This window comes from Hyperolius riggenbachi, chromosome 4 (genome assembly GCF_040937935.1).
Source record: "Hyperolius riggenbachi isolate aHypRig1 chromosome 4, aHypRig1.pri, whole genome shotgun sequence".
Lineage (NCBI taxonomy): Eukaryota > Metazoa > Chordata > Amphibia > Anura > Hyperoliidae > Hyperolius > Hyperolius riggenbachi.
The window spans coordinates 501,850,834-501,863,379 of NC_090649.1; the positions used below are offsets into that span (position 1 = coordinate 501,850,834).

At 49.7% G+C, this 12,546-nt stretch overlaps 1 protein-coding gene across 2 annotated transcripts in view; it reads right to left on the minus strand.

The window, feature by feature from the left end:
- Positions 1-12,546, minus strand: part of PSME4 (proteasome activator subunit 4) — a 338,013-nt gene that overhangs the window by 247,381 nt on the left and 78,086 nt on the right. For both annotated transcript variants that reach the window (XM_068233125.1, XM_068233124.1), the window contains exons 4-5: positions 9,001-9,045; positions 5,945-6,094 (exon numbers count right to left, since the gene is read on the minus strand). In XM_068233125.1, the coding sequence (XP_068089226.1) occupies positions 5,945-6,094; positions 9,001-9,045 (195 nt within the window). The remainder of the gene's footprint in view (positions 1-5,944; positions 6,095-9,000; positions 9,046-12,546) is intronic.

Consider the following 12,546-nt stretch of genomic DNA (forward strand, 5'->3'; position numbering starts at 1 on the left):
ATAATGCCCGGCATACACGGCGCGATAATGCCCGGCATACACGGCGCGACAATGCCCGGCATACACGGCGCGATAATGCCCGGCATACACGGCGCGATAATGCCCGGCATACACGGCGCGATAATGCCCGGCATACACGGCGCGATAATGCCCGGCATACACGGCGCGATAATGCGCTGATAAGTACACTGCCGTGTATGCCTAGCATAAGACTTATTGTGATCCAGGCTTCGCTGGAAACTTCTGGACCCTCAGATAATGCCCGGCATACACGGCGCGATAATGCGCTGATAAGTACACTGCCGTGTATGCCTAGCATAAGACTTATTGTGATCCAGGCTTCGCTGGAAACTTCTGGAGCCTTAGATAAGACTTACTGTGATCCAGGCTTCGCTGGAAACTTCTGGAGCCTTAGATAAGACTTACTGTGATCCAGGCTTCGCTGGAAACTTCTGGAGCCTTAGATAAGACTTACTGTGATCCAGGCTTCGCTGGAAACTTCTGTGTAATGCCTGTAATGCTGGGTACACACAATACGTTTTTCCGCTTGATTTTGCACTCGATTCTGCGCGCAATTCTCTTATCTTCCGCTCTGTTTTTCTTATCTTTTTCCATTCACTTCTATGAGAAATCGAGCGCAGAATCGATCGGAAGGAATATCGGACATGACGGAAATGATCGGATCCATCTATCCAGCGGACAATCGTACCGTGTGTACCCAGCATAAGAGCCAGGCGAGCTGTGTGTAGGGAGAGAATTGTGCTGGGGTTGTGAATGAGCAGATCTGCTGTATATTGTGCGGTGGAGTCTGGGAGTGGTACTATTGCCGTGATATGAAGTGGTACTATTGCCGTGATACGGAGTGGTACTATTGCCGTGATATGGAGTGGTACTATTGCCGTGATATGGAGTGGTACTATTGCCGTGATATGGAGTGGTACTATTGCCGTGATATGGAGTGGTACTATTGCCGTGATATGGAGTGGTACTATTGCCGTGATATGGAGTGGTACTATTGCCGTGATATGGAGTGGTACTATTGCCGTGATACGGAGTGGTACTATTGCCGTGATATGGAGTGGTACTATTGCCGTGATATGGAGTGGTACTATTGCCGTGATATGGAGTGGTACTATGCCGTGATATGGAGTGGTACTATTGCCGTGATATGGAGTGGTACTATTGCCGTGATATGGAGTGGTACTATTGCCGTGATATGGAGTGGTACTATTGCCGTGATATGGAGTGGTACTATTGCCGTGATACGGAGTGGTACTATTGCCGTGATATGGAGTGGTACTATTGCCGTGATATGGAGTGGTACTATTGCCGTGATACGGAGTGGTACTATGCCGTGATATGGAGTGGTACTATTGCCGTGATATGGAGTGGTACTATTGCCGTGATATGGAGTGGTACTATTGCCGTGATACGGAGTGATACTATTGCCGTGATATGGAGTGGTACTATTGCCGTGATATGGAGTGGTACTATTGCCGTGATATGGAGTGGTACTATTGCCGTGATACGGAGTGGTACTATTGCCGTGATATGGAGTGGTACTATTGCCGTGATACGGAGTGGTACTATTGCCGTGATACGGAGTGTTACTATTGCCGTGATACGGAGTGTTACTATTGCCGTGATACGGAGTGTTACTATTGCCGTGATATGGAGTGGTACTATTGCCGTGATATGGAGTGTTACTATTGCCGTGATATGGAGTGTTTCTATTGCCGTGATATGGAGTGGTACTATTGCCGTGATATGGAGTGTTACTATTGCCGTGATATGGAGTGTTTCTATTGCCGTGATATGGAGTGGTACTATTGCCGTGATACGGAGTGGTACTATTGCCGTGATATGGAGTGGTACTATGCCGTGATATGGAGTGGTACTATTGCCGTGATGTGGAGTGGTACTATTGCCGTGATATGGAGTGGTACTATTGCCGTGATATGGAGTGGTACTATTGCCGTGATATGGAGTGGTACTATTGCCGTGATATGGAGTGTTACTATTGCCGTGATATGGAGTGTTTCTATTGCCGTGATATGGAGTGGTACTATTGCCGTGATATGGAGTGGTACTATTGCCGTGATGTGGAGTGGTACTATGCCGTGATGTGGAGTGGTACTATTGCCGTGATATGGAGTGCCGTGATATGGAGTGGTACTATGCCGTGATATGGAGTGGTACTATTGCCGTGATGTGGAGTGGTACTATTGCCGTGATATGGAGTGGTACTATTGCCGTGATATGGAGTGGTACTATTGCCGTGATATGGAGTGGTACTATTGCCGTGATATGGAGTGTTACTATTGCCGTGATATGGAGTGTTTCTATTGCCGTGATATGGAGTGGTACTATTGCCGTGATATGGAGTGGTACTATTGCCGTGATGTGGAGTGGTACTATGCCGTGATGTGGAGTGGTACTATTGCCGTGATATGGAGTGCCGTGATATGGAGTGTTACTATTGCCGTGATATGGAGTGGTACTATTGCCGTGATGTGGAGTGGTACTATTGCCGTGATATGGAGTGGTACTATTGCCGTGATATGGAGTGGTACTATTGCCGTGATATGGAGTGGTACTATTGCCGTGATATGGAGTGGTACTATTGCCGTGATACGGAGTGGTACTATTGCCGTGATATGGAGTGGTACTATTGCCGTGATACGGAGTGGTACTATTGCCGTGATATGGAGTGGTACTATTGCCGTGATATGGAGTGGTACTATTGCCGTGATATGGAGTGGTACTATTGCCGTGATATGGAGTGGTACTATTGCCGTGATATGGAGTGGTACTATTGCCGTGATATGGAGTGGTACTATTGCCGTGATATGGAGTGGTACTATTGCCGTGATATGGAGTGGTACTATTGCCGTGATATGGAGTGGTACTATTGCCGTGATATGGAGTGTTACTATTGCCGTGATATGGAGTGTTACTATTGCCGTGATATGGAGTGGTACTATTGCCGTGATATGGAGTGTTACTATTGCCGTGATATGGAGTGTTACTATTGCCGTGATATGGAGTGTTACTATTGCCGTGATATGGAGTGGTACTATTGCCGTGATATGGAGTGTTACTATTGCCGTGATATGGAGTGTTACTATTGCCGTGATATGGAGTGGTACTATTGCCGTGATATGGAGTGGTACTATTGCCGTGATATGAAGTGTTTCTATTGCCGTGATATGGAGTGTTACTATTGCCGTGATATGGAGTGTTACTATTGCCGTGATATGGAGTGGTACTATTGCCGTGATATGGAGTGGTACTATTGCCGTGATATGGAGTGGTACTATTGCCGTGATATGGAGTGGTACTATTGCCGTGATATGGAGTGTTACTATTGCCGTGATATGGAGTGTTACTATTGCCGTGATATGGAGTGTTACTATTGCCGTGATATGGAGTGGTACTATTGCCGTGATATGGAGTGGTACTATTGCCGTGATATGGAGTGGTACTATTGCCGTGATATGGAGTGGTACTATTGCCGTGATATGGAGTGCCGTGATATGGAGTGTTACTATTGCCGTGATATGGAGTGGTACTATTGCCGTGATACGGAGTGGTACTATTGCCGTGATACGGAGTGTTACTATTGCCGTGATACGGAGTGTTACTATTGCCGTGATACGGAGTGTTACTATTGCCGTGATATGGAGTGGTACTATTGCCGTGATATGGAGTGGTACTATTGCCGTGATATGGAGTGTTACTATTGCCGTGATATGGAGTGTTTCTATTGCCGTGATATGGAGTGTTACTATTGCCGTGATATGGAGTGGTACTATTGCCGTGATATGGAGTGGTACTATTGCCGTGATATGGAGTGGTACTATTGCCGTGATATGGAGTGGTACTATTGCCGTGATATGGAGTGGTACTATTGCCGTGATACGGAGTGGTACTATTGCCGTGATACGGAGTGGTACTATTGCCGTGATACGGAGTGGTACTATTGCCGTGATACGGAGTGGTACTATTGCCGTGATATGGAGTGGTACTATTGCCGTGATATGGAGTGGTACTATTGCCGTGATATGGAGTGGTACTATTGCCGTGATACGGAGTGGTACTATGCCGTGATATGGAGTGTTACTATTGCCGTGATGTGGAGTGGTACTATTGCCGTGATGTGGAGTGGTACTATTGCCGTGATACGGAGTGGTACTATTGCCGTGATACGGAGTGGTACTATTGCCGTGATACGGAGTGGTACTATTGCCGTGATACGGAGTGGTACTATTGCCGTGATATGGAGTGGTACTATTGCCGTGATATGGAGTGGTACTATTGCCGTGATACGGAGTGGTACTATTGCCGTGATACGGAGTGGTACTATTGCCGTGATACGGAGTGGTACTATTGCCGTGATATGGAGTGGTACTATTGCCGTGATGTGGAGTGGTACTATGCCGTGATGTGGAGTGGTACTATTGCCGTGATGTGGAGTGGTACTATTGCCGTGATATGGAGTGGTACTATTGCCGTGATATGGAGTGGTACTATTGCCGTGATATGGAGTGTTACTATTGCCGTGATATGGAGTGTTACTATTGCCGTGATATGGAGTGGTACTATTGCCGTGATATGGAGTGGTACTATTGCCGTGATATGGAGTGGTACTATTGCCGTGATATGGAGTGGTACTATTGCCGTGATATGGAGTGGTACTATTGCCGTGATATGGAGTGCCGTGATATGGAGTGTTACTATTGCCGTGATATGGAGTGGTACTATTGCCGTGATACGGAGTGGTACTATTGCCGTGATACGGAGTGTTACTATTGCCGTGATACGGAGTGTTACTATTGCCGTGATACGGAGTGTTACTATTGCCGTGATATGGAGTGGTACTATTGCCGTGATATGGAGTGGTACTATTGCCGTGATATGGAGTGGTACTATTGCCGTGATATGGAGTGGTACTATTGCCGTGATGTGGAGTGGTACTATTGCCGTGATACGGAGTGTTACTATTGCCGTGATACGGAGTGTTACTATTGCCGTGATACGGAGTGTTACTATTGCCGTGATATGGAGTGGTACTATTGCCGTGATATGGAGTGGTACTATTGCCGTGATACGGAGTGGTACTATTGCCGTGATATGGAGTGGTACTATTGCCGTGATGTGGAGTGGTACTATTGCCGTGATGTGGAGTGGTACTATTGCCGTGATATGGAGTGGTACTATTGCCGTGATATGGAGTGTTACTATTGCCGTGATATGGAGTGTTTCTATTGCCGTGATATGGAGTGTTACTATTGCCGTGATATGGAGTGGTACTATTGCCGTGATATGGAGTGGTACTATTGCCGTGATATGGAGTGGTACTATTGCCGTGATATGGAGTGGTACTATTGCCGTGATATGGAGTGGTACTATTGCCGTGATACGGAGTGGTACTATTGCCGTGATACGGAGTGGTACTATTGCCGTGATATGGAGTGGTACTATTGCCGTGATACGGAGTGGTACTATTGCCGTGATACGGAGTGGTACTATTGCCGTGATATGGAGTGGTACTATTGCCGTGATATGGAGTGGTACTATTGCCGTGATATGGAGTGGTACTATTGCCGTGATACGGAGTGATACTATTGCCGTGATACGGAGTGGTACTATTGCCGTGATACGGAGTGGTACTATTGCCGTGATACGGAGTGGTACTATTGCCGTGATACGGAGTGGTACTATTGCCGTGATACGGAGTGGTACTATTGCCGTGATACGGAGTGGTACTATTGCCGTGATATGGAGTGGTACTACTCCTTCAGATGGAATAAGTTATCGTACAATTGTCGGTCTGCTCATCATGTATGGGCCCTATTCTCAGCACAGTGGGTCTATACGATGCACCTTTATACAGCTCTGGCATTCTGTACAGAGCAGAATTCATCTGTCAGCAGCTACTTACTTGAAGCCTTTGTGATGGAGCTCTGGAGGCAGAGAAGTAGGCAAGAACAACTCAAAGTAACTAATGGCCTTCTGCATGGTTACATCAAAAGGACACATTAACGGCCTCCACTCCTCCAGCATCTCTGCAGTCGCATCATCCGAGAAATAACTGAGGAGAAAAGAAGACGCCAGTTATGGGTGGAGACAAAAATAAAGAAAAATGAAGAAGGTATAACACGCACACACACACACTGTACACACACACACACACACTGTATACACACACACACACACACAGTACACACACACACACACACAGTACACACACACTGTACACACACACACACTGTATACACACACACTGTACACACACACACACACACACACTGTACACACACACACACACACACACACACACACACACACTGTACACACACACACACACACACACACACACTGTGTACACACACACACACACACACTGTGTACACACACACACACTGTACACACACACACACACTGTGTACACACACACACACTGTACACACACACACACACACACACACACACACACACACACACACTGTACACACACACACACACACACACACACTGTACACACACACACACACACTGTACACACACACACACACACACACACACATACTGTGTACACACACACTGTACACACACACACACACACTGTACACACACACACACACACACACACACACACACACACACACACACACACACACACTGTGTACACACACACTGTACACACACACACACACACACACACACTGTGTACACACACACACACACACACACACACACACACACACACACACTGTACACACACACACTGTGTACACACACACACACACACACACACTGTGTACACACACACACACACTGTACACACACACACACACACACTGTACACACACACACACTGTACACACACACACACTGTACACACACACACACACACACTGTGTACACACACACACACACACACACACTGTACACACACACACACACTGTACACACACACACACACACACTGTGTACACACACACACACACACTGTGTACACACACACACACACACACTGTGTACACACACACACACACACACTGTGTACACACACACACACACACTGTGTACACACACACACACACACTGTACACACACACTGTACACACACACACTGTACACACACACACACACACACACACATACTGTACACACACACACACACACACATACTGTGTACACACACACTGTACACACACACTGTACACACACACACACACACACACACTGTACACACACACACTCATTGCTGCCATCACCAGTGGTTACGGAAACACCGGGTCCTCCTATCAGAGAAGTGAAGGAGAAGCATGTGATCAGTGTGTAACCATCACATGACCATGTGTCACTTCCTGTCACAGCACATACAGGAAGCAGCAGTGCTCTAGCATTTAGTTGCCCATTCAGACTTATGTGTCATTATTTTAATATTCTCCTTCAGGAAAAAACAATTGACCTGCTGGAGATCATAAGCAATCCTGCAAACCTGGCATGGCTTTGTAGCACATTTGCCAGTGTAATCATGTGCTCACAGAGAAGTCTGGCACACTGTCCGGTGAATATAGGTGGCCATAGATCTGGTGAAGATGGGCAGATTCCACCAAGAGACACATCTCTCTCAGCTGCTCATACACAGCAGGCCGATTCACGATCAATCTTGTGGGAACCTGCCCAGTGACGCCACCTCATCGCCCCCCCGCCCATGGATACTTTACCTGCTGGTGTCTGCCACTGGCTCTGTCTCCACACTCTTCCTCGCATACACGCGCCCCACGTGGGAGCGTTACATCACACTACATCACACTAGGGAGAGAGCACCAGGGGTGTTGTCACCAGAGCAGTGTGTGACATCACACTAGGGGGGAGAGCGCCAGGGGTGTTGTCACCAGAGCAGCGTGTGACATCACACTAGGGGGGAGAGCGCTCGGGGTGTTGTCACCAGAGCTGCGTGGGCGTGTGACATCACACTAGGGGGGAGAGCGCTCGGGGTGTTGTCACCAGAGCAGCGTGTGACATCACACTAGGGGGGAGAGCGCCAGGGGTGTTGTCACCAGAGCTGCGTGGGCGTGTGACATCACACTAGGGGGGAGAGCGCCCGGGGTGTTGTCACCAGAGCAGAGTGTGACATCACACTAGGGGGAGAGTGCCAGGGGTGTTGACACCAGAGCAGCGTGTGACATCACACTAGGGGGGGAGAGTGCCAGGGGTGTTGTCACCAGAGCAGCGTGTGACATCACACTAGGGGGGAGGGCCAGGGGAGTTGACACCAGAGCAGCGTGTGACATCACACTAGGGGGGAGAGCGCCAGGGGTGTTGTCACCAGAGCAGCGGTGGGCGTGTGACACACACTAGGGGGGAGGGCCAGGGGAGTTGACACCAGAGCAGCGTGTGACATCACACTAGGGGGGAGGGCCAGAGGAGTTGACACCAGAGCAGCGTGTGACATCACACTAGGGGGAGGGCTCCAGGGGTGTTGCCACCAGAGCAGCGTGGGCGTGACATCACACTAGGGGGGAGAGCCAGGGGTGTTGTCACCAGAGCAGCGTGGGCGTGTGACATCACACTAGGGGGGAGAGCGCTCGGGGTGTTGTCACCAGAGCAGCGTGTGACATCACACTAGGGGGGGAGAGCATCAGGTTCTTCGTTGCCGTAGTGGCTCCTCCCAATATCGCACACTGCTGCCGCCGCTCACCACATCTTTGAGAAGGTAGGCCATACATCTTGCAGCATGTCTGATGGATACACGCCATCAGTATCAGCCTGAAATCGGTCACATCATCGCTCGGCCGCGCTCTTGGAGGCACCAATCATCATTCGCTACCATTATTGAATCAGATGGTCACCTGATGTGTGGCTACCTTTAGACTCTCCCACTCCCAGCAGCCATCCATGTGAAGAGTGTATGTGGATTTCTATGACAGATAACAGTATATCCAGCTCACCGGCAGCAGCTGATGTCACACTGAATATACTTACGTCCGGCAAGCTCTCACTAGTGTCTTCAGAACGCCTTCCACAGAGCTGAAAAATACAAAAATACAAGTACAGCTCATAATAAATACATGCAAAGTAGACTAAAAGTACGCGCGCAGGGCGACAGGGCATACGCGCGCAGGGCGACAGGGCATACGCGCGCAGGGCGACAGGGCATACGCGCGCAGGGCGACAGGGCATACGCGCGCAGGGCGACAGGGCATACGCGCGCAGGGCGACAGGGCATACGCGCGCAGGGCGACAGGGCATACGCGAGCAGTGTGGCGAGACATAAGTGTATAGTGTGACGAGACATACGCGTGCAGTGTGACGAGACATACGTGTGCAGTGTGACGAGACATACGTGTGCAGTGTGACGAGACATACGTGTGCAGTGTGACGAGACATACGCGTGCAGTGTGACGAGACATACGTGTGCAGTGCGACAGGGCATACGCGAGCAGTGTGGCGAGACATAAGTGTATAGTGTGACGAGACATACGCGTGCAGTGTGACGAGACATACGTGTGCAGTGTGACGAGACATACGTGTGCAGTGTGACGAGACATACGTGTGCAGTGTGACGAGACATACGCGTGCAGTGTGACGAGACATACGTGTGCAGTGCGACAGGGCATACGCGAGCAGTGTGGCGAGACATAAGTGTATAGTGTGACGAGACATACGTGTGCAGTGTGACGAGACATACGTGTGCAGTGTGACGAGACATACGTGTGCAGTGTGACGAGACATACGTGTGCAGTGTGACGAGACATACGTGTACAGTGTGACGAGACATACGTGTGCAGTGTGACGAGACATACGTGTGCAGTGTGACGAGACATACGTGTGCAGTGTGACGAGACATACGTGTGCAGTGTGACGAGACATACGTGTACAGTGTGACGAGACATACGTGTGCAGTGTGACGAGACATACGTGTACAGTGTGACGAGACATACGTGTGCAGTGTGACGAGACATACGTGTGCAGTGTGACGAGACATACGTGTGCAGTGTGACGAGACATACGTGTGCAGTGTGACGAGACATACGTGCGCAGTGTGACGAGACATACGTGTGCAGTGTGACGAGACATACGTGTGCAGTGTGACGAGACATACGTGTGCAGTGTGACGAGACATACGTGTGCAGTGTGACGAGACATACGTGTACAGTGTGACGAGACATACGTGTGCAGTGTGACGAGACATACGCGTGCAGTGTGACGAGACATACGTGTGCAGTGTGACGAGACATACGTGTACAGTGTGACGAGACATACGTGTGCAGTGTGACGAGACATACGTGTGCAGTGTGACGAGACATACGTGTGCAGTGTGACGAGACATACGTGTGCAGTGTGACGAGACATACGTGTGCAGTGTGACGAGACATACGTGCGCAGTGTGACGAGACATACGTGTACAGTGTGACGAGACATACGTGTGCAGTGTGACGAGACATACGTGTGCAGTGTGACGAGACATACGTGCGCAGTGTGACGAGACATACGTGTACAGTGTGACGAGACATACGTGTACAGTGTGACGAGACATACGCGTGCAGTGTGACGAGACATACGCGTACAGTGTGACGAGACATACGTGTACAGTGTGACGAGACATACGTGTACAGTGTGACGAGACATACGTGTGCAGTGTGACGAGACATACGCGTGCAGTGTGACGAGACATACGCGTGCAGTGTGACGAGACATACGCGTGCAGTGTGACGAGACATACGCGTACAGTGTGACGAGACATACGTGTACAGTGTGACGAGACATACGTGTACAGTGTGACGAGACATACGTGTGCAGTGTGACGAGACATACGTGTGCAGTGTGACGAGACATACGCGTGCAGTGTGACGAGACATACGCGTGCAGTGTGACGAGACATACGTGTACAGTGTGACGAGACATACGTGTACAGTGTGACGAAACATACGCGTACAGTGTGACGAGACATACGCGTGCAGTGTGACGAGACATACGTGTACAGTGTGACGAGACATACGCGTACAGTGTGACGAGACATACGCGTGCAGTGTGACGAGACATACGTGTACAGTGTGACGAGACATACGTGTGCAGTGTGACGAGACATACGTGTACAGTGTGACGAGACATACGTGTGCAGTGTGACGAGACATACGTGTGCAGTGTGACGAGACATACGTGTACAGTGTGACGAGACATACGTGTGCAGTGTGACGAGACATACGTGTGCAGTGTGACGAGACATACGTGTGCAGTGTGACGAGACATACGTGTGCAGTGTGACGAGACATACGTGTACAGTGTGACGAGACATACGTGTGCAGTGTGACGAGACATACGTGTACAGTGTGACGAGACATACGTGTGCAGTGTGACGAGACATACGTGTGCAGTGTGACGAGACATACGTGTGCAGTGTGACGAGACATACGTGTGCAGTGTGACGAGACATACGTGCGCAGTGTGACGAGACATACGTGTGCAGTGTGACGAGACATACGTGTGCAGTGTGACGAGACATACGTGTGCAGTGTGACGAGACATACGTGTGCAGTGTGACGAGACATACGTGTACAGTGTGACGAGACATACGTGTGCAGTGTGACGAGACATACGCGTGCAGTGTGACGAGACATACGTGTGCAGTGTGACGAGACATACGTGTACAGTGTGACGAGACATACGTGTGCAGTGTGACGAGACATACGTGTGCAGTGTGACGAGACATACGTGTGCAGTGTGACGAGACATACGTGTGCAGTGTGACGAGACATACGTGTGCAGTGTGACGAGACATACGTGCGCAGTGTGACGAGACATACGTGTACAGTGTGACGAGACATACGTGTGCAGTGTGACGAGACATACGTGTGCAGTGTGACGAGACATACGTGCGCAGTGTGACGAGACATACGTGTACAGTGTGACGAGACATACGTGTACAGTGTGACGAGACATACGCGTGCAGTGTGACGAGACATACGCGTACAGTGTGACGAGACATACGTGTACAGTGTGACGAGACATACGTGTACAGTGTGACGAGACATACGTGTGCAGTGTGACGAGACATACGCGTGCAGTGTGACGAGACATACGCGTGCAGTGTGACGAGACATACGCGTGCAGTGTGACGAGACATACGCGTACAGTGTGACGAGACATACGTGTACAGTGTGACGAGACATACGTGTACAGTGTGACGAGACATACGTGTGCAGTGTGACGAGACATACGTGTGCAGTGTGACGAGACATACGCGTGCAGTGTGACGAGACATACGCGTGCAGTGTGACGAGACATACGTGTACAGTGTGACGAGACATACGTGTACAGTGTGACGAAACATACGCGTACAGTGTGACGAGACATACGCGTGCAGTGTGACGAGACATACGTGTACAGTGTGACGAGACATACGCGTACAGTGTGACGAGACATACGCGTGCAGTGTGACGAGACATACGTGTACAGTGTGACGAGACATACGTGTGCAGTGTGACGAGACATACGTGTACAGTGTGACGAGACATACGTGTGCAGTGT